General features: G+C 37.3%; 1 protein-coding gene and 2 long non-coding RNA genes across 6 annotated transcripts; 1 reads left to right on the top strand and 2 right to left on the bottom strand.

Moving 5' to 3' along the window:
- Nucleotide 1: 1 nt before the first annotated feature.
- Nucleotides 2–2,434, top strand: LOC148661252 (uncharacterized). The gene is made up of 2 exons (XR_015939485.1): nucleotides 2–209; nucleotides 1,142–2,434. It is a non-coding gene; the product is annotated as an uncharacterized LOC148661252 (long non-coding RNA).
- A 7,719-nt stretch (nucleotides 2,435–10,153) lies between these two features.
- On the bottom strand, nucleotides 10,154–13,143 carry LOC148661251 (uncharacterized). The gene is made up of 3 exons (XR_015939483.1): nucleotides 12,935–13,143; nucleotides 12,002–12,052; nucleotides 10,154–10,688 (listed from the first exon to the last, which is right to left on the bottom strand). It is a non-coding gene; the product is annotated as an uncharacterized LOC148661251 (long non-coding RNA).
- A 4,899-nt stretch (nucleotides 13,144–18,042) lies between these two features.
- ghitm (growth hormone inducible transmembrane protein) lies at nucleotides 18,043–26,538 on the bottom strand. 4 transcript variants are annotated; one of them, XM_088634704.1, is made up of 9 exons: nucleotides 26,439–26,538; nucleotides 25,399–25,544; nucleotides 24,567–24,669; nucleotides 23,206–23,317; nucleotides 22,443–22,584; nucleotides 21,772–21,880; nucleotides 20,572–20,760; nucleotides 19,802–19,973; nucleotides 18,043–18,724 (listed from the first exon to the last, which is right to left on the bottom strand). In XM_088634704.1, exons 2-9 carry the CDS (start codon nucleotides 25,528–25,530, stop codon nucleotides 18,637–18,639), a joined length of 1,047 nt encoding a protein of 348 aa, XP_088490830.1. In that variant the 5' UTR covers nucleotides 25,531–25,544; nucleotides 26,439–26,538; the 3' UTR covers nucleotides 18,043–18,636. The 4 variants fall into 4 exon arrangements, with proteins under 4 accessions (XP_088490830.1, XP_088490829.1, XP_088490828.1 ...); XM_088634703.1 differs by having other exon boundaries at nucleotides 26,386–26,526; XM_088634702.1 differs by having other exon boundaries at nucleotides 26,354–26,510.
- Between the last annotated feature and the right edge of the window lie 1,040 nt (nucleotides 26,539–27,578).

Genomic DNA, 27,578 nt, shown 5'->3' with positions numbered 1-27,578 from the left:
GAATTTATAGACACTTCTGCTTCAGACTAATTATAACAATTCATTTCTGGGAAGCAGGGGGCCCGTTTCAAAGACAATACAGACAATCAGAAGCCAAGAAACTTTCTTCAGAGTGACAAGTAAATGCACATCACTGGTAACTTGTTTTTCTAAAGTCAGAACTATTTTTTCTTACTCTTTATGTGAAGAGAATGGAACCACACAGGGAGGTATGTACGTGTTTTAATAATTATTTGACGAGAATTTTAGAATTACCTGTTTATTTGTACAGAGAAAGCAATTAGCACCTTCACATAAAAGACACAAGATAAATTATTTTAGAATACTGGACTAGTATACATTTAAGTTGTTACTGCGTTTTAAGGAATCTTTTTTACGGGTTGATGATTTCTGATAGTTTGCCAAGACTAAAAAAAACACTTTTTCAATAATAATACAAAATTTAAAACTAGGATTTAGATTTGCTTTGCTGATATAAGGCGCCTTTTATTTGCCCTTCTTTGTACTACAATTAATTAAATACTGTTTTCATCAGACACATTGGAGCTGTTTTTTACTTGCTGTTCTGTATGCAGATCTACTTGAAAATTCAACTCAGATGTTTTTTATATAATTTCAATTTTAATTTGAAATAATCGCATGGGAAAGTATTCAATGTTCAGTTTTATTTTCCTGATTCGCTACTGATGGGCAACACTTGTCAGAGATTTTTCACACTTCAGATTCTCAGACATTATTTCTGATTTTTCTATATTACTGTAGCAACACTTTTTGAATTTTAAATGTAAAAAAATTCAGAGTGATCTGAGCAACGTAGATTTTAACCCTGAGAAGTTCAAGTGTCACCCTGTCTTACATGTACAGATGTCTACATTAAAAGTATTAATAAAAATTCTGGATGTTGTCAGTCAGTTGTTGGTATCCATAATGTGTGATAAAAGGAAGTGAAAGTTTAATCAGGGGGTGATGTTCCAGTAACCATTGGAAGACATTCTGTGCTTGAGGTCAGGTGAGGTTCCAGAAATCTCCCCGTAAAAAACACCAAAGAACGGAATTCCCTGAATTGACATTGGATCATGCAATGTACATTTTTAACAGAAACTAAAAAATAAACATTAACCTTAACTCAAGTCATTTGCAGCTTGTTCTTGTGCAGCAAGTGGAGCATGCTGGGAAGGCTTCCAGCATCTTTGTTACCTCTGTGAAAACTTCACTGGAAAAGCGAGAGACCATGAGACAGAAGAAATGGCAAATCCCACATTCATGGAGGTATAGGTGACACACCAGATGAGGCCATTCCGTCTAACTCGTTGGGTTGCTAGTAGCTGATCGATCTGAGCATCTTTTCCACTACTCCTTGAAAGATGCTACAGCAACAACATGGTATTTCAGACCAGCAATAACTTTTTGTGATGCCGTAAATAAAATTCTTCATAATATTCTAAATGAGGTCTTATTAGTGTGTTGTAAAATTTTGGATATCATTCCTTTATTTAGATTCTACAGCTTGTTGTGCATAGTTATCCATTACAAGATACTTTTTTTATTTTAAATTAATAAGAAGGGGGAAATTGGGAAACATATATACAACCAGACTGTTCACTCTAACTGATGGATTTTCTCCCAAATTGTTGTGGATTTTAAATGTAATTACTTACATAAATAACTTGTTACTATATCAGAATACATTTTGAAAGTAAGTTTGCCCAATACGTTCTGCTTTTAATTTTACATCCTTACATAATGTTTGCCTGTCTATTGCATTCTTATATCAGGGACGTATCAACATGGACACCTAAGCTGCTTCTTCAGCCTGTTTTTTGTAGCCAAAGATTATACTCATCTGTCTACATGAAGTATAATGTACCAGGTGTCGGTCCAAAACTGAAATGTTCTAAATAATTTTTAATTTCCTTTTATACCTTCTGCAATGTTTGCTTATACTGTACTTCTATTTTCTGTGTCATCTGTTATCTGTACACTTTGCTTTTGATTCATTAACTGCTTTTCAGTCAAAATACATGAATTATCACAGATGGTTGAGACTTGGATTTCTAGTCCAGTGTCAATATACAATTTTGATCTGTCAAACTTCACCAAACTCACCAAACTGCCTTTATTATCAGATCAGATCATATAAAAATACATATTTTATTTAATTTATTGATTAATATTACACCATTAACCAATTGTCGACTAAATCCTATATGCTGCACTTATATCTTATTTGTTACTGTTTAACTGCTTTTTTAATTTAATGAGTGAAATAAAATCACTTAATAATAGGTCGGCATCAAATAAAAGATTAATATTGTTTATTATATTGTTTTACACTGTATATCAGAAAATCTGCACGGATACTGTATTAAGAAAGTGAACTTTGTAAAATAAATAAAACAATAACGTGGAAATTATTTTTATTAAATTTGAAAAAGCTTTCACTTTTTTTACAGTTCAGTGAGAAGTTTGGCTAAGTGGGCATGTCAAGATATTTCAGTCCAGAATGACAATCAGCTCTACAAATACTGTCTTTTGAAAGGAATAACATAACCTGACCCCAGGAGTTTACGCTCGCGGTTGTTCATTAACAATCCAGACACAACAAGTCACACATTCAGAAATGCAGGTGTGCTGTAAATGTTCTGCTGTCTGGATTAAACCACAGGCGCACCACAGCAAGGAAAGTCATCTGCATTTCTCACTCAGTGCTAAAAATAGTACGTGATTCATGAACTATGCGTTTACAGAGAAAAACACATACAGTGTACTACCCAATAAACCAAGGACATCATTCAAGTTCAAATTCATGTGAAGCAAAGATCATGGAGTCTGCAACAACAAGGTTACATGCAAATCCACATTAACTGTTAGTATAGAGTACATAAACAGCATAGGCAACAGTTGTACTGCATATACAGTATATTGGTTATTTGTAAGTGAATCTCAGTAAATAATCTTTCAAAATCTTCACTCAAATACTACAACCATCCTTACCGTTAAATAGTACTTTTATCATAAGCAGCAGTAGAAGGAGTTATGGCATCCCTTCAAAGATGCAAGCATTAGACTTCATTACATCAGGTTTAGAAAAATATAGGAAAGAATAGGCTTACCCTTTTTGATTTATCTCAAAATAAAATTTAAAAAATTAATGGCCACAGTACCTTTAGGGAAAAGATCTTACAAAATCTGACAGGATTTGTAATCAATTAGCATATAAGAAGGGATTTTTAGCATACTACATGTGTTTCAGAATTTCTTTCACACCTTTCACAACAGCGCCTCAGGATGCATTTAATTAATTTCTCTGTGAAGCCAAACTTTCCATCCGCACAGCTAACCTGCCAGGCAGATCTCAGGCTGATGGTGACTCAGTCTTTTGGGACTTTAACACAGCATTCTTGAATAGCACCTGTGCATGGAAAGAAGCTGAAAATACATTCTAACGTTTTAGTTTATGAATTAAGGTAAATAAGGTTAATAAGTGTAAATAAGTTAATAATAAATAATTGGAACATATCAGCACATCCTTGTACCCGTGATCAGAAAGCCAGTTGTTCCATGTGAGGTCATGGCAATCTGGAGCTTGTCCTGAGAGCACCTGGTGCAACACAGGAACACACCTGGACAGGATGCAAGTCCCTCACGGGTACAACAGTAGCAATGCCTAGGAATTAAAAATGCACAGCACGTACTTCTCAGTACACATTTTTAACTCAATGGGCTATGGGTCAGCACAATTCAGTAAAAGTCTTGCAAATACTTTTATAACCTAAGCGTTCCCAGCATTAGTACGGCTATTTGGTAAGAGTGAATCTCTGAAAATAATTATTCAAAGCTTTCACTCAAAGACTCCGAGTGAAGCGCTCTGAACTGCGCAGCACTTTGTCGACACAGCTGGACAGCTGCCCCCTTGGAGTCACATTGTGCCTAAGTGATAGGAGAGGAACAACCAATCACATAGCGGATTAGCTGATCACATGCATTACCTTTCAAATTATTTAGAGCAGCGGATGAAGATAAGCTACTTGTCTGGCAATCCTATTTGCTTAGCGTGGGATGCCCTTTTAACCCTCATTCAGGTATGCGTTCTGATAAAGTTTGCACAACAAAATTTCAGTAGTTCAATTAGATCCAAATGAAAGTGATAGAGGGATGAAATACTGTTCTGATTCGGTGGAGTGATGTGTCACGATGAGAGAAGGGCAGCCTGGCCATGAGGATGCCCTAATCCCCCTCACTACAGCAAGGATTCAGCTAAGGATTTGCTGCAAGAGTGGATATGGGAGATGGGGGGGGGATGTGAGAGAGATAAGCGAAGAAAAGTCAGTGTGCAAGACTTATCTACTGTACATAGAGAAGGGGACGTGTGTGAGATTAGGATCGTACCTTCCTTCTCTTATAAACTCCACAATGTAGTCCACACCCCTGAACCAAGAGTAGCCTGGTGTCAGTGTACATCAAACATGCATTAAAGCAGGCCCCCTCCTATGTCTGCGCGTCTATAAGTGTGTCTCTACTTCTTAACAAATCAGACATACTGTATCTAAGGCCTCATCAAAAATGAATTAAAAAGGCACTGCTGGATTTGCATAACAGACTTTGTTAAAATCAGAGCTCAGACCTCAGTGTTTTTGGTCTGTTACAGTACAGATAGGCAAGAAATGCCATTTTCAGTTGTGTGAAAAACAACCATTTAGATCAATCAATATCAGCATCACTAATCAAAGAGACAATGTACATTTTACATTCCCTGTCACAAATTTAGTTTTATTCAGTATTTTAACAAGAACCCAGAAAATGAAAATTCTTACAGGAAGTCCTCTGCAGCATGGTTGAAGTAATTAAAAATAACAACAATAAATAATTCATTGCACTTACATAGCGCTTTTCTGGACACTCCACTCAAAGCACTTTACTGGTTATGGAGACTGTTATGACCCCAAATGTCTAGGGGTAAAGGGGTGTAACATTTAGGATACTTTTTGGATGCAGGTGGGTTCTGGTGAGGGACTTGGGAAGCGTGATAACAAGGGTTGGTGCAAAAAGTGATAATTTTAAGGTGAATAAGTGACTGGTGTAAAATAAGACACAATAACACACAGGGGTAGGGAACTAGAGTGGTGCCAAATAAAAGAAAATAACAAACAAAATGGAGCTTGCTAAGAAAGTGAGGGAAAGCTGACCTAACTACAAAAGAAAACCCGAAACACACGGTCTTCGGCGTCTTCAAACACCCTAGCTAACCCCCACTGACTACCCAAAACCATACAAGACAAAAGGCACTCACCCGTACTAAACTAGTATGACTAATACAAGAATCAACTACATGTGTGCAAGATCTACCCAACAACCTCAACTAACTCTATACACAAAAGTTCACACAAATACAAGTGAACTATGAATACAAACGAGAGGAGACAAGTAACAGGGTACAAAAAAACACAGAGGTTGATACAATAACAGGTTTGGGCAAGGTTATGGCAAAATAAGGATAACACAAACAAACGAAAGTACAAAGAGACAAACAGAAACCAACAAAACAACAAAGCGGAAGCTATACGAAAACACACACACACAAAGCAAAACAACAAACCAACAAAGCTGAAGCAAAATCAGAAGCGAAGCGAAAACCAAAGCCGAGCAGGAGTCAAACGAAAGACCTCTTCCTTCTAAAAACCTCCATGTTATATACTGAATAAGATGAGTTCTGATTGGTCGAGAGTTAATAGAAGATGATGTAATACAGAAACAATGGTGTAATGGTGGACCAATGGGGGAGGGAGAACAATCAAGGTCAGGAAGTGTGAAACAGCAACAGCAAAAACACACATGGACCACACACTGGGACATAATAGGGACTCTCTTCCATCATCAATGTTCAGCATCCATGTGGATGATGTGACAGCAGCCATAGTGCACCAGTACGCTCATCACAGACCAGCTCTCAGTGGGGAGGAGAAAAGAGTGATGAGGCCAGTTCATAAATGGGGATTATTAGGAGGCCATGATTGGTAAAGGCTAATGGGAAATTTGGCCGGGACACCAGTTTAACACTCCTATTGTTTTCAAGAAACACCCTGGGAATTTTTAATGACCACACAGAGTCAGGACCTCAGTTTTACATCTCATCCGAAGGACAGCAGTATCATGTCCCCATCACTATTGCGGGGCATTAGGACCCACACAGAACACAGCATGAGCGCCCCCTACTGGCCCCAATAACACCTCTTTCAACAGCCACCTTAGGTCTCCCAGGAGGCCTCCCCTCCAGGTACTGGCCAGGCTCACACCTGCTTAGGTTCAGTGGTCTACCATTTGTGAGTTGCAGGGTGATGTAGCTGCTACCAAAGACCTGAGTGCCTGCCTGCCTGCCCCCTAGGGGATGTCTTTTGGGACTGAAAGGAATTATACAAAAGTTTGCTGGGCATCAGCTAGCCTCATTCTGTGCCTGTCAATGCAAACTTGCCCTGCACGTACTTCCTACAAGTCAGGAATAATGACTCAGGAGTGTTCCATTGCAAGAGTCAGGACAGTTGGTGTCTTGGATTTCTTTCCAAACGTTGCGCGCTGAACAAAAGGCGTTGATAAGTGTGATGTTCTGCAGCTAGTTGTAGTATTTATAACTAAATCCACACTGTGAAATTTGGAAGTTATTAAAGAAGTGAATTTACTCCACCTCACAATAATCGATGAGATAGAAACTTCAAGTGATAGTATGCCTCTAACCGGTACCCCTGCAATCTGAACAAATCACAAATAAAGAGGTATATCTATCATACAAAACGACACAGGAACGATTTTCATTGACTGTGCTGATCGCAGTTTTTATTAAAGCAGGTTAAAAGATCCAAGAAGTATATGTAGAATATTATTTTCTCATATGAAGATGAGTTTTGGAAAACGTCATTAGGAATAACGGACACTCCTTGTATGGTATTTATTGCAGTTGAATAGATAAATAGCAGGCATTATAGTCTGTAATATTTCTCTTAACGCAGTTATCTATTAAAATAATTAGCGTACTTGACAGTCCTGCGTAGAATCTTGATGTTTTTTGTTGACTGTACCTTATCAACTTTCAGAAACGAAGCAAATGAAAGAATTAGTATTGCATGCTTCAGTTTTTGTTCACATCTGTCAAGTTTACAGATGTAAACATCTGTCTCCAGTGCCCTGGTTTCTGGTTTAATTCCAGTTGAACGGACAGATGGCGGACAAGAAGATTAACCTAGTGTAATCCTTCCTTCATCTGTTTGCGTGCAGGGGAATTCGAGGGAGAAGAAAGAAGGAGCGTTATTCCTGAAAAATTGGACATGCCCAAACGATCAAATGTTTGGTAGAAGCTCCAGCTTAAAAAATAATGAAAAATAACATAAAAAGAATGACAGTATTGTTGCATGTAACAACCAATAACTTGGGTAACTATTTAAAACATCACATCATCATCATCACTTTGAATAACAGCTTATCCATTTCAGGGTCACGGTGGCCCGAAGCCTATCCCAAGAGACAGTGGGCACAAGGCGAGGGGGACACGCTGGACGGGAAGTGAGTCCCATCACAGGACACGCACAGACACAAACACGAACACACCTGGGGTGGTTTTTTACAGAAGCCAATTAATCAACCAGCAGGTCTTTGGACTGTGGGAAACTAGAACACACAGAAAACGTGAACATGGGGATAAATGAACAAACCCCGCGCAGATACAGTAGCACGCCAGAAATTGAACCCCAGGTCCTACAGTAGCTGCAACGTTAACTACTCTGCTACCGTGCACAGCTCAGAGTTATGCTTAAATGTATATACAAATACTAGACAATTTTGTATATACGAACCTACAGCATGTATTGGCTTGCTTGTTCTTCACTTTCAAACGACTAGGTAAAATGTTGACAAGGATACCTGCCCTGTGCCATAGAGGGAGATGAGCCCCAGTTTGCAGTTCATGGTGAACTCCTGAGTTTTAAACTGTGTGTGGTTGGCCTTCTTGGCTTTTCAGATCTGTCTTGGGCACTGCACTCCTCAAAAGATTGTCAGGTTTTTATAGGCTGTGGAGGTGCTCCTCAGTATTTACAGTGCTGACAAACTGTCTTGCTTTTCATGCAATATAGATCATGCCGTCTTTTCCTCCGTGTATGTTCATATGTTGCTGCACACCTTTCACACTAAATTCTTGCAAAAATTGTTTTGAAGCTAGTTCTCGTTTTAATGGTTACATTTTCTTATTTTGGAAGTTTAACAAAATTGTGTATGGGCTGTTCAGTTCACACAGATGATTCAGGTGTGAACAGAAGTGGTGTGAAATAAAGATAAGGATGGGAAGTGCTCCAGTGGCTATTTTATTACTGCTTCTAGATTCAGTTTTTGAGAGTAAATATCTCTACATGCTTAACATCAGTTTTTGAAAAATAATTCCCAAATATACAGTAAATGTCTGTATGTCAAAAATCCTAAACACTATTACCAGTATATCAACATTATATAATATATACTGTATACTGTATAACACCATAGAAATAATAACAATATTGCTTAGTGAGCTATTATACTGTACATCAGGTTTGATTTGATGCACTCAAATCAAACTACTCTTTTTCCTTTGATACTGAAAAATCAAGATATTGATTAAATGGAGTTTATAACTCAGACATCAGTAATTCGCAATCACCCCTGACGTCATTTCCTCTCCTAACTCCACCTCTGAGCTGCCCCTTGGTCACTCCTCACTCTGCTTGGGGATCCAGTCTCCTCGTCCTGTGACCAGGAGGTTGGCACTCAGCCAAGCGGGTCAAGCCGAATGTTATTGATTAAATCACTCCAGAATCCTTTCAGGACACTTAAGTCTTGGGCATTGTGATTCCTATTGCAATATACTGTAGTTTGGTTTTCAAATGAACATGTTTTTGTTTAACTGTAACTGTACAAGGCATTGCCTAAGAACAAACGTGTTGTGGTGAGCTGGAGACTAAACACCAGAGCCAGGGAAAAAGGCACCAGAGCCAGGGAAAAATGTAAACGATGAAAGGGACTGTATGTTCATCACAGGGCATGCACACATACTGTACAAGGACAGACCTCAGTTTACCCAGCGTGACTCTGGGAGGTAGGAAGAAATGGGATCACTTGGGGAAAACCCAGGCAAACTGGAGGAGGTGGAGGGAGAACATGCGAAAGACACCACATTAGGGAATCGAACCTGGAACTTAAGGGCTTTGAGGCAGCAGTGTGTGCCGCCACCACCTGCAGCCTATATTATTTCAATTACTAAAAAGAAAACATTGTAGTGCTTGACGGATCTGTTTCAAGTTTATGGTTGAAAAAGAGAACATACAGTAGTTCTCTTATTTCAAGTTTTTTTGTCAAGTGTAAACAATACATAAAATCTCAGTTTCACCTTTTAACTATCTGCCAAATGCAATGAATGCTGGCTGCTGAATGCATTTTTTAATTTGGCACAAAGCATTGAAGAGTTCACCTTTTGTGTTGTTGAAGTATAGTAGTGCAGAAGCTGCAAATTAATCTGCTTCGAGCAACGAGAAATCAGTTGGCATTGTAGCACAGTGGTTAGCATCCCTGTCTTGCGGTGTTGGGGCCCTGGGTTTAATTCTGGATCTGGGCAGCTATGTGTGGAGTTTGTATGTTCTTTCTGGATCATGTGGATTTCTTGCTGGTGTTCTGGTTTCCTCCCTCAGTCCAAAGACATTGGCTGGTTAATTGGCTTCTGGGAAAACGTGCCTTGGTGTGATGGAGTGTCTGGCTATGTTTGTGTCTGTGTGTGCCCTGTAATAGACTGGCGTCCCATCCAGGGTGTACCCTGCCTTGTGCCTGTTGCTTGCTGGGATGGGTTCTCACAACCCCACAACCCTAAATTGAATGAAGAGCTTAGAAAGTGGTTGGATGAACAATGACAAATTAATCAACTGTACATTGTACTGTAACTGCATTGCTAACTTCATCATGACAGCACCAGACAATACAGAAATCCTGTCTTTTCAAATCTGTTTCCTAATTACTTCAGGTGGGTAACTGTGCATTAAGATTTGCAGAAATATATCAGCATGGAATAAACCTATTACTTGCTCCTCTTCTAATTACTTTGCTAATTTTAAAATGTAAATATATATAAAGAAACAAACTAAATTGGGACTTGAAGAAGTACAATATTTTTTTATTTTAATGTAGCAAGATAGGTGTCCATGTAGCAGAATATATTTTTATTCTGTTTTCATACAGAATAAGAAAAAAACAGGTTAGAAATGTCAAACAATAGTTTCAATAATAAGGGCTGTTTAAAAAATTACCCATTACAACAAGAAACCTAAATCATTAGTTGCATGTGAGGGTAACAAATATTTCGATTTTCCCGTGGGTTGAATTTTGCATTAAAGAATACTACAAAAGCTTTTCTTAGTTTGATCTATCAAAGCCAGACACATACAGTATATGGTGTATAGTTAAGGCTGTGCATAGCATCAACGTCAGATCTACTTTTTTTTTATTCAGAAGATGAATCACTAGGCAAGATGCTTTATTCCCTTGAAAGTATTATGCTGGTGTGTATACGCCTTCCCAGCTTTGTCACGCAAGCATGGCAGAAGCTGATTACGAAGAAGGGAGAGGTATGTTTGGTCTGCATGGCCTGCAGCGATTGCCAGTCTTGACATTCTTGGGCCTGAGGGAGTCTGTAAAAGAAAGATATTAGATAAGGGGAAACACACCCTTAATGTCCCAGGTAACAAGTCAGCTGCAGCATCAAGACAAACAGCAGGAGGTTGCACTCAGACAATTGTCTAATAACTTAGGTCTACATTCAACTGTCTGTGACTGTCAGTGACAGAATAATCCAAACGGTCCTGTGCTGTCTCCTAGATCATAGTAAATACATAGTAAAAAAACAAAACAATGTTTTGCAGCTGTCTTATAACAAAAAATATACATATATATATATATCAAAAACCACCACAAATGGTCACCAGGAACTTCAACACTGTTAAAACCAAAACGGATGTTTCAGTGAATGACTTTTAATCTTGCTATGACAACCAAATCCAAACCATAAATCATAAAATAATTAAAATCCAATAAAAGTCATACATAATGGTTATGGGTAAATAATGCTACCTGCATGAAGAGATAAGCAGGCACACCTTAGAAAAATGGAACAAATAATTTTTAACTTATATATGTCTCATACAGTTCACACAGAGAGTATTTTTTACTTTTGTTGACACAAGGAAGGTAAGCAAAAAAAATATTTTCACAGGCCAAGTCGAGATTGAAATTCAATACACTAGTTCATGTTACTTTTGTTTTGCTGAAGTCAGGTGCTTCTTAAATATACAGTACAAGAGAAACTGTGAAGTATAAAATCCCAGGTGTATTAGAATAGCATTTAAAAAGTATTCTGTGAAGTCTCATTCTGAAAACATTCGTATGTTATGACCAACAAACCAAGCACCAAAAATATGACCAGCAACTTTTTGGAGCCTTCAAAATAATGTTAAATTTAGTAAATAATTAACAGGCTGTACCCAAGTTTCAAGTAAAATTTTGATCAGATGTGACTCCAAAACTAGCAATTTACAGAAGAATAAACTTTTCAGAATAATAATAATTCAGGGTGGATGCTTAACTGAAAAACATCATTGATACTCAGCATTATTCACATTTTTTCCATGATGGATTCTGCACTTAACATTGTGATAATGAATTCCAGTAATCCCAATTTCATTTTGATAGTAAGAGAAATCACTGGGGCACTACAGAAATTGAAGTGTTGTGACGACTCACAGGAAAGGGTTTTGTGAGGTGAAAAAACGAAGCAGGGAATTTTGTCATTTTGAGTTTTAGCTTATAAAACAGAAGCAATCTCTACAATGAGTAATGAGTAAAATCAGTAAGCAGGAACAAACTCTGTTGAAATAAGCTCTACAAATATGTTTTGAGTGAGTAATTAACTAAGAAAACGAGGAAAAAAGAAAAATAAAATCATTACCATTCTTGTGATGTTTCAGAAAATATTTTTTGCAACACTTGAGTTTTCTGCCTGGAAAAGACATGGGATATTTAAAAGATGTTTAAAAGATAGAATGGAATAGTGTATTAGCTTTAACTTTACTGTTACAGTGAGGCTAAACAAATCTAAGAACGTTGTTTCTGTTGAGAAATTAGCCTCAAAGTGCTAAATTGTACCAGAAAATACATCTTCATAAATAATAGACTCGAAATTTCTTTGTATCTGATGGTATAAGCGTGGGAAATCTTCTGAAAAGGTTAAGAAAAAAAAGTATATTTCCAAAGGAATTGGATTAAATCTACTGTATTAAACAAGTCGTAAGCAAATTGCCATACCTTCGAGAAGTCCATAATTATAAGCAATAAAAATATTTGACCATCTTTATGGAGTTTAATTATTTCTTATACAAATAATTACACTGCTGGAAAAGTGGAACTTTTGTTATTGAATAGATAAGATGAACAACAGCTGAACATTCTCTACTAATTTCTTCATGGTTACACTGGTTTTGGTTTTAAAACAATTCACTGCATCTGTGCAAATATGTTTAATATGTTTAAACAGTGTAAGGGCTAAATTTTTTACCCTGTAGAACAAAAATAATAAATGACATTTTAGGGTACATTGTGGGAACAGTATTTATTTTCGGTCTATGCTACCAACATACAAAGTTGGAAAAGGCACGACTAAAGCCACCCTGTCTGTAAAGTGTGCTCTTCTCGAATCTCAGAGATTTCAAAGATTGCTTGCTACCATGCCAACAAATGATATAACTCACAGAATTAAAAAGCACAAGTGGACTGCTGAAAAACGCATTTCTAATGTGTTCCGTGTTTCTGATTGTACTCTTACTATTTAGGTAGGATACGTCCAGACACCAAGTGTTTAAGCCTTTACACAAACTGTTCCTACCTTCAGATGAAAGGACAGCCATAGAGAGGATTAACACCAGTCCCAACACAAGGATTGTCTCCCTCTTCATTTTGTCAACTGGTGTGTCGAGAGCTGGAAACTGAGCCTCAATGCCCTCCTTCAGCTGTTTCAGTCTGCGCTGTGTGCTGTGTGGATTTCTCACAGAAGGAGGTGGTGGTTAATTGCCCAAAGAACCAACCTCACAATGTCCTTCAAAGCTGCCTTATAAAGCATGCGTCACACAAGGAAACAAAAGGCAGCCACATTCACAGTCTGCCTTATCTGGAAACCCCTATTAAAATCGATCTAGCAGTCCATCTATAAGTGTATTAGTTTTTGATGGCTTAATTATACAGTATCAGTAGGGCCATACATGCATTTACAAATTAGTAACACATGTTCTACCTCTTAAACGTCCCCTGCAGGAGTTTCTATTATTAAGACAACTGATGGAAAGAAGTGTTTATCTAACAAATTGTGGAGTTTGGACTGGTGGAAAAATGAAAAACAACTTAATTTCTGGAGCTTATTATTCTGTCTCTGTTCTCCTAACAAAGGGAGATTTAGCCTGACTGCAGTTATGTGGGAAACAGATAACAAGTGGCACAGTGTTCGTTACCAAGTGGAAACTTTGTTCTTCCATTCTCTGCCTCTCCAGATTTGAAATCTCAAATCTGCTGTTTTTAAATACAGATAACATGACCAGACTACAACAACACCCTCATTCTGCGTAACCTATATTCTCTGTCTGCTGCTCTTTTACTTTGCCCAAGAACTGATGAGCTGAGAAAGAACTTCCTAATGGTGAAAAACAACAACACAGAAATACTTTTTTAAAGTGCAGGAAAGGCTACATATAGTTTGAAAACTTAATTTTAAGCTTAGAAAAACTTAAAAGGCAGAGTAGAAGATGATTAGTGTGGGTTTTAGTAGTTATTTCTTACAATACTAATCATACAAAGTTCAATAGTTTCATGGTTTAGGAAAAGTCTAAAATATTATGTGGATTTATATTTTACAGTTTGCTCAGGTCAGTGTTAACAGCACCTTGAAATTGAGAGCTGTAGTTTCTTATGCATATCTTACTAAAAATTACCTCATCAAACACGATTATTAAAAATGTGAAGTGTGAACCCTTATGCTTATGTTCACAAGGACGTGGTAAGACCACGAAGTAGCATGAAAAATGTTTTAAGGAATCCTTGCGATAGTAAAGCAAGGTATTCACATGTAGTAAAGTGCAGAGAAGGTGCATAAAAACCCACAGGAAAGCACAGCAAAACTCCAAAACTGTAAAATCACTGTGAAATTGCAAAAAAAAAATATCAAGGTGACCTTTTAATTAGGTACTGTAGGTAAAGCAGTCATAACAATACTAGAATAGTTTTGATTGCAATTAAGTTGGACTATACAAAAAGAGCTCCCATGCCAACTTTCACTTATCATCACTAGAGTCTGGAAGAACATGTCAGATAACACAGGCCAGCAATACTGTTTTCTTGACCAAGAGGATACAGTGCTCTTGTCTAACACTGGATCTCTATGAGCAACAATAGCTATGAGCAAACCCTGCCAGATCTCTCACTTTGACAAATACAGTAGGAGGGCATGCCTTTAAGCGGTTGATTTTAGCTCTGATATACCATAGCTCTTAGTCATTAACCTCAAGCAATGGTATACATCTCTTTTTAACAGTAAGGGCAAGGCCACTTTATTTCTTTTTTTCTTTGCAGGAAAGTCCCCGTAAAAAACCTACAAAGGGACATTTGTAAGAGCATTTGTGCTTTGTTCCCTCTACATTCAGCAAGTTCATTGACAAAGTCAGACTGGTCAGACTACTGCACTCTTTAATTATTAATAGAGTGTGGTAAAAAAGGTCTAGTGCAGGGAAAAAGGAAAAGAAATGCCAATGCCAGCTGATAAGGGGTGAGTTGAATTTCTGACCACACATCAATATTGTTACCTTGCTATTTCTTAAAAGTAGGTTGCTATAGGGGGTACTGTAGCATCGAGTCCCTCTGGTGTTCTGCTATTGCAAGTTATTACTGATAAAACTTTCTTTCTTTTCTCATAATGCCTCATAAAACATTAGAAGAGATGACAGAAATTTGGAACAAATATAATATGGGATAACATTAATACAGTACGCACAGACAATATGCTTTCATTTACAAAAGACTGATTGTGCAAAATCTTTATGATATCCTAAACGTAATGTGATCTTTTGTGGGAGCAGCTCAGGCTGTGTAAAGGAAGTACAAATTAGACAATTATTTCTTAAGGCAAAATGCTTTCTGGCAAAGAATAATGTCATGTCTGAGTTCTCTGTCCTTTGGCACTAAGTGCCAGTTAGTTTCTCTGCAGTATAAGGTTCTGCTCCGGCTTGTACCACTGTTAATCTTATCTTCTCCATAAAGGTGAAAGTCAAGATGTCTTTGAGAGAGAATGTTTTCCTGTCAAGGTTTCTATGTTTTTGATTATTGGAAATTAATAAGAGATCAGCCTTGAATCTTGGGTTTTAACCTATTTGTCACTCACTGAGATTCCCAGGTTACGGTGAACTGCCAGTCCCAATAAAGCAGAAGAGCACACATGAACATGTAAAAGTACATATAAAAACATAAGAATGGTTACAAACAAAAGAAAGCCCATCTGGCCCAAAAATTAGTATCTAGTAGCTTATTGATCCGAGAATATTATCCAGCTGTTTCCTGAAGGAAACCAGGGTATCAACTTCATTAATATGGCTGAGAAGCTTGCTCGCGCTCCCACGGTCTTTAACATAAAGTAGTGCCTCCTCATCTTACTTTTTAAAGCACTCCCCCACAGTTTTCTCTGGTATTTGTGTATCCCAGTGGCTTCTGGAGGGGTTCACTGCTTCAGAATAAGCCAGACTTTGTTGACACCTTTTTAGGAGTTTGAAGTCATAGAATGCATGTGGTTGCTCTTCACTGATTTGAAAGCAGCATTATCTTTTTCTAGCCTGGTGACCAAAATAAAAATATTCCAAATGGAGCCTCACAATTTAAATTTAAATGCAATTTAATTTAAGCTATACAATTTTCATGATTTACATACTGTTTTTACATACAAGTCAAAGATTTGTTTCCTCTAGGTCCTGTTGCTCTGGGTAGAAGAGTGCTCAGTGTATTGATAGAGTTTGACATAGGCATGAAATGCATTTAAGAGCAATTTTAATTTTATCTCTGTTGCTGTTTTATTCGTTTCAAGTCTTATGTGTTCTCCATGATTCCATCAGATTTTATTTTTTCTTGAATATATTCAAGAAGAATTTATTTCTAAAAAAATAAATGAAGTACTTTGCCAGTAATTGAAAACAAGTTAGAATTACCTCACACCTGTAAGACCAATCATACATCATGTTGATAGCAATGACCAATGATACATCAAGCACCATGTTTCAAAACAGAAGTGTTATATAGAATATCAATAGTATGTAATCTTGACATTGCTGAGAACCCCTTTATAAGTGCCATAATATCGAGATGAAAACAAAGCTTACAATACCTCAAGATTATGTCAACTTCAGACACTACCTTCAACACTACTGATTTCCTTGAAAGCAACACATAACGAAACCAAAATATTCATCAGTACACCCAGTAAGGAGTGGGGATTTCCTGCTGTTTCATCTCTTCCACCATTTAAGATGCAAATCACCATTAAGAAACATTATGGGAAATACTCTGTATTTGTGCCCAAATTCCTGATTTACCACATCTCTTTGGATTAATGAGAATAAATCACAGGTGATATCACTTTTATGAAGCTGGCCACGCTTGATCAAGGACACACAACACAAACAAAAATCCTGACTCCTTACTTTAGAAATGTAGTTCCCGATACCAACAATATATTTAACATTTTCCCATCAGCCTTTTAGAAATATATTTAAGCTTCTTAAATATCTGTAACTTCTGCTCAAAAGATTAACTTAGAAAGGATCATGCTTGCAGCTGATTATATCTGATGAGAAGAAAAACACAAATACTATTAAAAATACAGCTAACACTGAAAAGCTAGCATGTCACGAATGATACCAATGTAACAAGTTTTCTAACCAATACAATAAATACACCTTCAGTCTCTTTTTAAAGGAGTGATGCAGAAAACAGATTGGAGATGAGCATTGAAGGCTTAAACTTAAAAAGAAACTATACACAGACGTTTGTATAATAATAATATACCAGAAAAAAGCCAACTTCAATTATAACAAATCCTAGTACAGAAATGTTCAGTGGTTATATAGATCATTTGATTAATATATACCCATGAACTATTATCTTGAGAAAATCATGTTGGCTACCATTAGCAACTGAAACCAGAAAGTTGAAAATAACTGGTGAGCTTTAGAGTGTTTAATGCATCTTAAAAGTAAAAATACATCAATCTTCCTCTACAACTATGTTTTCTGTACAGTTACATAAATTTTGGAGAACATTGACATTGACAGGGTTTGCTTTTAGAACTCTTTTTGCAGAATTTTCAGAGCCCCACGATTATGTACCATGTATGGTTGCGGTAATATGACAGATTCAAGCCTTGTCTGCATCATCATCAAATTGCAGCTTGGACTTCCTCAGTGTCGAATTTAGTGAGAATACTTCTTTTATGTTAACAAGGCACCTATGATCTGGCTCTGGCAGTGACAAGCTCTGATTTGACTGACTAAAAGCGTGACATTACTAGGGGGTGTATACATTTATCCAACTAATTTTTCTAGGTTTCCATTTGTAATTACTTTTCAGAATGTTTCAGCATTTGTGTTTCGCTTGGAGACTGTGAGTTAAAATGTGTGAAGGTAAAATGAATTCTGATCTACTAAGTAAATGTTCTTTCGATACATACAACAGCTCAGTAGTAGTTTACTCTAACAAAGCAGATTTATAAGATATTAAAATGCTGTATTACTCTGCTGAACAAAAGAAATTTACTATGGATAGTTTTCTTGAACTTTTACCTTCTTTTGCTAGCATAAGCATAAGAGATCCAGTTAACATTCCTATTTAAAACTCACAATTGAGAATGGTGTCTTTGTTCTTTTTAATGTCAGATATCTGGAGCTGTTTCAAGAAAACACACAACACTTCTGTCAATGCATTTCTTTATTTCAACCACAGCTTCATAATCGTATCAAAATATTTTGACATGCCAACTCACAATATTTTGAAGTTTATAATGTTTTTCACAAGCAATTTTATTTTAGGACTGCACAATAAGCTAGGACTATCGCTGGAATGAACACTGTCCGAATATCTGAGTTTGACTTAAATGGATAAAACATAGCCAGAAATACTGATATTCATAACAATTAAGGTTTACTGAGGTACAGACCTCTCTAAAACCTGCAAAATCAAAGTAACTCGGGTAATCGTTTAAATGAACATTTCTAGGGTTTAGATTGCTGAGGTCATCTTATCACAAGTAGTCAGTATTCTTTCCACGTGGCTCCAGGGCAACAGTAAAGGGGTGCCTTCAAGTCTGATGATCGTATTGCAATCACATCACATGGAAAAAAAAAAGATTCCCTTAAAAATGAAAATTATTTTATGCTAACACATATGTTCACCACATTTATTAGAAGGTGTCTTTGAACCATGTGTACTTCCAGTGCTGTTTTTGCATCCTTTAGCATATTTTGAGAAACAGAGCACAAAAAATAGGAGAGGGATGAAAGACTCTCATTTCCTTCGGTTGCCTCCACCACCAGCCAGAATCATCACCATTCTGATGAAGATATTTATAGTGTCCATGTATATTCCCAAGCATCTAGATTTCAAGGTTGAAGAGAAGAGAACATTACTTTTTTCATTAATTTGCAATATGGCACTCCATATGTTTAAATGTAACAAACCTAAACCCACTCAGTTTAGTACTAATCTTGTTAGTAAAAACGTCTACAACCCTAGCTGATCTTGGTCTGTGAAACCAGCCTTAAAACTTCCATTTAAGTTCTTGTACCAACATGCACTTTTTCACAGAACAACCTTTGTAAAACTGTGATGTAGGAGGATAATAACTGGCAAATGGCCACAGTTTCACTGAAAAGCCAGTTTTGCTTTCCTGCTATTCCTGAAAAATAAACATTGCTGTTCTGTTCAAATGTAGAAACAAGGACCAGAGCCGAAAAACACAGTTATGGCAAAGTTTGTTAATCACAAAGCCTCATTAATATTCTTTTCCTGAAAGGAGAACTAGAGGATCAGGTTTCATCAATCTCTAACCAAATTAACGAGAAGTTCCGGTATAGTACAAACCCAAAGCATGCCTCGAAGCTGTGCAGACACTAAAGAAAGTGTGAAGCTTCCAAAACGTCTGGCTGCCCAGTTTAAGGATATCTTACCCATCAAATTCTTGTAGGATTAATTATACAAAAAAGTTCAAGAAGTAATGCCAAATAATAAAATGTTAAAAGTGTAATGCATTAACAGTGCCAGATATTCAATTCAGATTACCACTTTAGTCTGGGAAAGCTACAACCTGCAAAGAAGTAACTTAAGCTCTATACTATGTCAAATTGTTCTAGGATATTGTGGCTTACAATTTCTCTTCATCAAAAAGATGCCAGAGGACACCCAATATCCAAGGTGCAAACAGAACCCCTATCATGGCATTTTCTGTTACATACAGCTTCCTGTCACTATTCTTACTGAAATATTTAGTTCAGAGTAAGAAAAAGTCAGAGCTACAACATTAAAAGTTAACTCAGATAGAGATATAGTTCAATCAAATATATATTACATTATTTCGATTCTGGTACATATAACCAAGCTAAACGTATTAAAGTATTGTAGCCTTATAAAAAAACAAATATTGTACATAGCAAAAACCACCATATATACTTACGAATTAATGGGATCATATTTCTGAACTCCATATACAGGGTAGGTTTCAGCACGTTTGATAACTTTCTGTGTATCATACAGCAGGAACATACTAAACAGAATCAGACCACCATAAACAGCCACTGAGTATAGACCCGCCCCAAATGCTGAAGAAGGGGGTAAGAACATTGAACCTAGAAAAACAAAGATACATTGTATTGTAATGCAAGTAAACTTGAAACTTGAAACTTGAACGTGAAACTCCAAGTGATCTGAAAGCTGAACTCATCCATTCATTCCACTGAGCTTTGTTCCCCCCCCATGGACATGTTACAACGACAGCCTGGAAATATCCTAGGATTCACTTACTAAATAAGTCAGTTATTTACTGATTTCTTAAACAATGGACTGAACTAGTGACGTGAATTTAATCATTATTTTCCTGTCAGTAGAATAAAACAAAAAAGTCAACAGCATTCTAGACCAGGCCAGGCCCACAGACTTCTCCCAGTAGCTCCTGTGCGCCGCAGTCAACGCCAGCAGCTCTGGAAGCCCGGGTGTCTGTCAGACAACCTCCGAGGTGCAGGACCACACCAACACATACTGCAGCACCACCCTCTAGTATCGTCGCTCAGGAAAGATTTATCCTCAAGGACTGTTTTTCTAAGTTTGTTTACTGAAACCATATGTTGGAAAGGACTGATTTACAGCTTCGTTTGAAGGGAAAAGGCAATTTTTCAGATCATGTTAAAAAAAAACTTCACAACGGCGAAAACCGCGGCACTTGCTCACCCAGTGACGAGGCGAAAACCACGCCAAAGCCCACTGCCAGGGGGCCTCCCATGTTGAGGAACTTCTCACTGGGGGCACACATGGCAACGGTGGACAGCCCTCCAACGATGCCTGCTGTGTACCAGGCCGCTCGCATTATCAACGGCCCTCCCAGGAGAGTCAGAGGAGCCACCACTGCACCCATTACACCTTTAGAAAACACACATCGGGGAAATCAAACCATGGGGTTCTCCATATCATTCAAATAGCTTCACACAGATCTATTTCTGATATATTTCTGATGGGTAGACTTTATTAAAAGGTGTGGTATCTCTGGCCTGAGATGCAGTCATGTGGGGTGAAAGCTTTTTAGCTGTGCCTAGACCTTCACTGGCACAAACAAGAGCACTCTTTGGCTAACTAGCTAATTTTATATCAAACAATTGTTTTTCACAAAAAATACATTTCTTTTTTATAAGATTTAAGTTTAAAATAGATAAAACTTAGTTTGAAATATTACAATGTTCATGAACTCCTATGAATTAAATAATTAAAATACAACCTAATTAACTTTTTCCCTCTAGTGTCCAAAAATGAATACACACCTGTGGTGCTTTATGTAATCTTACATATTCTACTGCCCTCCTGTGGCACACTGTGGTATTGCTACATAATCTCTACGAAAGCACTACAATTCTAGCAAAAATTTCCCTCTGATAATGCTAAACCAGGAGGTGGCTCAAAAGCACTATAAAAGCCATCTGGGAACATTTAATAAAAATCTCGTTTAAGGATTAATCATAACAGAATTAATGAGGAGTTTTACTTGCAAATCTTGAATGTATAACTGGCCTAGATATTCTGAATTGTAATATGAACACACAATATGGTGTTGGGGGCAGAGCGGTGGCTCTCTGGCAAAGGATCTGTGGCCTGTGGCTGGAAGGTTGCCGGTTCAAATCCAGCAGCCGGCAGAGGAATCGTACTCTGTTGGGCTCCTGAGCAAGGCCCTTAAACCCAGCTGCTCCAGGGGCACCATACAATGGCTGACCCTGCGCTCTGACCCCAAGCTTCTCTCTGTCTGTGTGTCTCATGGAGAGCAAGCTGGGGTACGTGAAAAGACAAATTCCTAATGCAAGAAATTGTAAAGGGCTAATAAAGTGATGTTATCTTATCAATAGATACAAATTCTAACTTTATAATAAGAGTAAGAACTCTTACCGGCATACAATGTCCAGGCAAGGTGCTTGGGGACTGGGCTCTGCTCATAGGATATTGATCTAACTAAAATCCCTGCACCTATCATGGCTGCAAAGGTTGCACCCATAGCCTACAGAAAGGAAACAAATAACTTTAAAATAAAATAAGAATGAATGACAGTGAGTTTCCTCCACCCTTATATGTAGTGTTTAGTAAACAGTTAAAACCTGGACCTTTGGTTTAAAACTCTGATCAGGTCTGTGAATACATCAAATAAATATGCTCAATATCAGCATCTTTAATTGCGGAAAAAAAAATTGTATACTTGAGGTAACGAACTTGAAAAGATTTATTAAATAGTTTCTTGACATCTAACCAAGATAAGTTACTGACAGCATGAAATGAAGCTTAAAGGAAGACAAGCAACATTAAACATCAGAGAACAAACCTCTACATGCCTTTGTTATTATACTCCACAGAATGAAATAAAATACATTGCAAAACCTTGCTTCTATACGAGAAAAATTAGGGAAGTAAATTCTATGTAATGTCAGACCACACCAACAAGCAGATGTTTTTGGCACAATTACCCATTTGTTCAACAGAACTAAGGAACATCTTTTATAAACTGACCACATTCTTATTCACACAGAACATTAATTTTAAAAACAGCAGCAGCTGATACTTCTTACCAGCCAAGAGCCCTTCATCATCAGACCCATCAGTGCAGGAGTTCTGCTAACAGCTACAGCAGACAATGCTGTGATTCCCACACTTCCAGCAAGGTACATATATGTGGACTGGATTCTGTCCTTAACATACTGAGGCCAAATACTAGGGACAACAAACAAATACCAATAAATAACATATACGTGATCAGCTGTAAACATAAATGTGCAGGTGTTACTATACTTGTTAAGAGACAAATTAGAGAGAATATCCTCTGAAAGATGGCAGTTCCTGAAGTGCTGAGAAATGCTAGGATGAATTGACTCTCAGTCCCAGTGTCGAGTGGCAAGGTAGCGAACTGGCTTGCACTGCCGCCTCACAACACTGGGGCCCTGCGTTCAATTCCAAACGTGGCCCTGGTGTGAGTGTGTGCATGTTTGTGTCTGTGTGTTCTGCAATAGACTGGGCGTATTCTGGCTTCTGCCCACTGCTTGCCAGGATGGGCTGGGGTATGCGAAAAGACAAATTCCTAATGCAAATAATTGTATAGGGCTAATAAAGAAACATTATTATTACATTATTATTATTATTAGGATGGGCTCCAACTCCTCAGCAAAACAGAGGCACGGCTATTCCAGTGTCACCAAGGGGTGAGAAGTCTTATGTCATGTGCTAAATATATAATTTTACTTTGTGAATCTAGCATTTCGAAAGAGAGCAAATATGTTTAAATACCTCTGCTGCTATTAGATGGAAAATCGAGATGTCAATGACAGGGACACTTACACTGCTTTTTCAATGGCACCAATTTCATTTGACATTCCAAGCCCATAATAACACAAGGCTCCGAGGCCTACAGCTGCTCCACCAGCAAGAATTATTCTCCCCATGTTATCGACTGAAAAATGAATTAGAAAAACAAGTTACAAGTGGCATGCATTCACATCCTATTAAATTAAATTTCACTTTTAACTGATTATTTTGTTTCCTTCTTCACAAGGAACTGATTTACATACAAATTATAACTATAGAACTGCCAAGCAGACAGAATTTATATATTAATACTTTGTAATACCTTTACCCCCTTTTTAAAGAATTTTGTATCATTTTTGTAATGTTGTTGTATATAACGTCCCTTTTCCAAAGCAAAATTAAAATGACACCTGACCAATCATTTAAACTTCCTCTTAAATGTATCAATTGCTCCCCCTTGTGGGCTAAACAGATAGTATGTGAAACAGGCAGATCAATCGTTTATTTTGAAAAATCACAAATTACCTACAACTCAAAACACTTATTAAATATTTAACAAAGCTTGCTAAGAAAAAAAAGGTGACCACCAAAGCAGAACTTTTGCCAGGACACTGGGTGGGCTAACCTCCTTACACTAACAAATCATGACCATGACAAACAGTCAGGACCTTGGTTTTAATGACTCATCTGCAGGACAAAACCTACAGCACAACGTCCACAGTCAGCATACTGACCAGAACCAGTCTTGCTTAGCTTACCAGATCTGACGAGATCAGGCTACAAGATAGTCTGTCTGAAAACTAATACAAATTGGATATTTTCTGAAATAATGGTGTGTTTTGAAATTAAAAGCTGCAAACGTACAGTCTGCATCATTTCCTTATTTAGCATACATATAATTACTGTGCAGTAATGTGTAGAAAACAGAGCTAAAACTGGATCACTGGGATTAGACAAGTCTCAAAATGTACCAGCTGGATTCAACTAGTATACTAACAGGAAGGAAGTATATCTGTAACATGGAACTTAGAGTAATACTTCCATTTAATTTTTAATTAAAATATATTGTTTTATTATGTATTTTAAATGTTTTTAAAATGTTCAACCTCATTTAAGCCTCATTGTTAACTGCAGATAGCACTGCTGTTTCAACAGTATATTTTTATCAACCTTGAACCTGACAAAGTAGTTAGAAGACATCACATTTAGTTCATGAATCAATCAATGTAAGAGACCAAACCAAGTATGTACTGTTCATAAAATGAACCCAATCTTATTTACCACATAGAATCGTTAAACAACAGTGTGTCTAATATGTGTAAAAAGCTTTCAAAGAAATCCAAAACACCCATGAGTAAGTATAACTTAGGAAAACAAAACTGTAAATACAGTACTTTTAACTGCGGTTTCTGTTGCAGGCTCAAAGGCTGCCTCTTTGAGTTGCTCTTTTGCAGACTTGCTGCGCCGGAACCCAAATCGAGCTTTGGTGGCATATTCCTGGTAAGGAGAAATAGGCAAAATTAAGTAAACTTCACACCTTTTATTTGTGCACATCAGTATGTTCACCTTATAGCCAAGACCCCCAAAAGGAAAATAAATAATACAGCACTAACAGACATAAATGTCAAGGAAATCTTATCCACAAGACTGAATCACTGGGATTCATCAGGGATGCATAAACAGACTGTCAAAGTATCAGATGATAATAAAATGGTCTATTCTATGCAGTACTTCTAACAACATGTAACACATCCCAAACTGGGGTATACACCATGTAAGATCTCAGAGGTTAACTGCAAATTATACCAATATCGTTGACAAAAATTATAACCACAACCGTTGACAAAAAGAATGTCTCCACGGCCGAAACACTGTGTTTTCTTTCTTCTCTTTTCAGCATGGAATAAACATTATTAACATATTACTTGTTCCTTTACAACCAAATACATTGAGCAGCCTTGTGGAGCACTAGCTAAGCTCTGGACTACTGGACAGGACATCCAGGAGGATGGGGATTAAAATTCATGGTGGGGGGCACTGGGGCTCTCCCCTCGAACAAGATGCTTCAGTTAGACTGCTTCACTAAAATACCCAGTGGTACGAATGGATAAAGATCTTTGGAGAAACGCAGCAGCCAAATTAACCATTCAAGATCTCCTGTCAACAAAGATCATTACTGCTGGAAGGAAAAACTGCGAAGTACAGCTGGGTGGGTTATGGTCTCACCTTGCAGGGCTGGAGGAAGGATTGACTTGGCTTCAGGCTTGGACTCCTCAGCGTATTAGACGTGTGGGTAAGAGCTGAGCGAAGCCCTGCTGCAGGTAAAACGCGCAGACATGCCAGCCTCGCCACCAGCATTGTTTTATTCTTCCCTGGAAAAGTGGTAACGCAAAATCCAGTGAACCTGGATCACACACACACACACACATCACGTATCGTGACACAACCGGACACTGCATAAAGAGCTTTGTGCCGCAGGACTTAACGATGAATATAAAGATTCTCACAGCGATGGACAATCCCATCCAAGGTGAATCCTTTTTTTTTTTGCTCACCCTTTGTTTTAAAGGCAACGACATTTTTATCCTAGTAATTTTGCTCTTTGAACCAAATTTGTTTTTGTTTTTTTAAATGTAAACAGTAGAAATTCTTTGTTAAAATCGAAAAAAAAAATACAGAAGCCGACGGAAACTACCAGAAATTACCGAACGTACCGGTACGGTCTAAAACGTACCATGGTACTGTACCTCGTAACTAAAGAACCGCGCACCTCTACCACTTAGGCCAGATTCTTATAATTGCCTTGCACTGTATCGACATATAAGTAAAAACAGTTTATTGCATCTTAAGGATTATGTGATAATTATCTATCAAAATTATTTCATAATCCATAATGCTACTGAACATCTATTTTTCCGTCTCGTCTAAAGGTCAGCCTAAACACTAAGTAAACCAATGACACTCCCGAGGATTTCTGAATACCAGACTTATAGTTTAAAATAGCTTGAATTACAACTATTATTCTTACCTAGCAAAAAGTAAAAAGACACCTTAAACTTCTAGATTACTGGGTTACATAACTAAAACTAAGGTTACGTCTCGATTGATTTTAAATGTTCCAAGAAAATATAAAATGTTTGAATCATTAGTCTACCTTGCTTTGCAGTCAGAATCACAATACCTTTTGCTAACAAAGCTGAAAGTAATGTTCACCTCCACAAAGTATAACGCTGTTTTCGTCTCTTCAATATTACGGCTCTTCTCACCTTTAATGCGCACCAAAATACCACACTGATGTAATCAGCAGCAACCTTCCTGAAAGTTCTTACTGATTGCGTCATCAAACAGCGTCGGTCTCGCTTTGGATTCTGGGAGTTGGCGTGATTAGGCTTTAAGGTTCTTTTTATTATACTAGGATCCTAAAGCCTGTTCTGGTTGATTATATAACAAAATACAAATAAGTAAAAGACGTGAATTGTATTAATTATCCGCGCCAGTTTATTGTGTTTATTGCACTTTTTCAATGAAACCAAATCGCATTGTTGACAACAAACACAAGATGGCAGTGTTATTTCCTGTATTGTACATTAAGCCAAACCGTGAAAAATGAAAATGAACCAGAAATAAAATTAAACTGGTTTGATGTAAATAGCTTAATATGTAGCTCGTAAACCAATTTTACAATAAAGTGGAATGCAAGGGGGGGATTTCATACTGGAAGATTCATACTTTCATTCCTGGGTGAAGATGCAGCAATTCGTATCTCAATAGACGCCCATTCTTGTCTTATTTTTACATTAAAAGCATAGAACGAGAGCATCCTCATAACAGTGTCATTACTATAAGCAAAATACTACAGACGCTACTTTAACAACTTGTACATTTTATATTGTTGATGCGACCATCCACTGAAACAAAAACAGTATCAGATGATAGTTCATTTTCTTGAATGAAACTATGTTCCTACCCTGCAGATGTGAAAATGTAAATTTTACTTTAAAAATTTCAGACCGACAAAGGACGATGTTCTAGGCCGATACAGGTTATTAAAACATAAATATTCTTACTCCAGGTCAAGAATAGTCCCAGACGCGGAACATCAGTAACGAAAGACAATATCGGTTTGGAAAAACGTTTGTATTCCGTAAAATCTAAATAAAAAAAACAATAGTTTCCAGAAGGAGAACGCGAACCATCTTCTTTGTATATATTGCAAAGAATACATCGGTTATTCCATTACATAGTGAATTTCAATTGCAAATTGCAATCCTGCAGGTAAATGTCATAAGGAACTGAATACAGTACGTACGATAACTTTAGTTCTAGTGTAGGTATTTTACTCCCAACGTAAATTCCCCACTGTCATTGGCTCTTTGCTCTTTGTCCAGATACAAACTTTCTCTGTG

Source organism: Lepisosteus platostomus, chromosome 6, assembly GCF_059453375.1.
Source record: "Lepisosteus platostomus isolate fLepPlt1 chromosome 6, fLepPlt1.hap1, whole genome shotgun sequence".
Taxonomy (NCBI): domain Eukaryota; kingdom Metazoa; phylum Chordata; class Actinopteri; order Semionotiformes; family Lepisosteidae; genus Lepisosteus; species Lepisosteus platostomus.
The sequence above is the reverse complement of the archived record's forward strand: the minus strand, read 5'-3'. Positions and strand labels throughout refer to the sequence as shown.

Bases quoted from the DNA above. Each gene is read 5' to 3' on its own strand.
- ghitm (XM_088634704.1), bottom strand. From the start codon at position 25,530: ATGCTGGTGGCGAGGCTGGCATGTCTGCGCGTTTTACCTGCAGCAGGG. The intron at 24,670-25,398 runs GTGAGACCATAA...TCTCCTTACCAG, and splicing joins CCTTCCTCCAGCCCTGCAAG to GAATATGCCACCAAAGCTCG. The intron at 19,974-20,571 runs GTGAGCAAGTGC...TTGTTTTTCTAG, and splicing joins GGTTTTCGCCTCGTCACTGG to GTTCAATGTTCTTACCCCCT.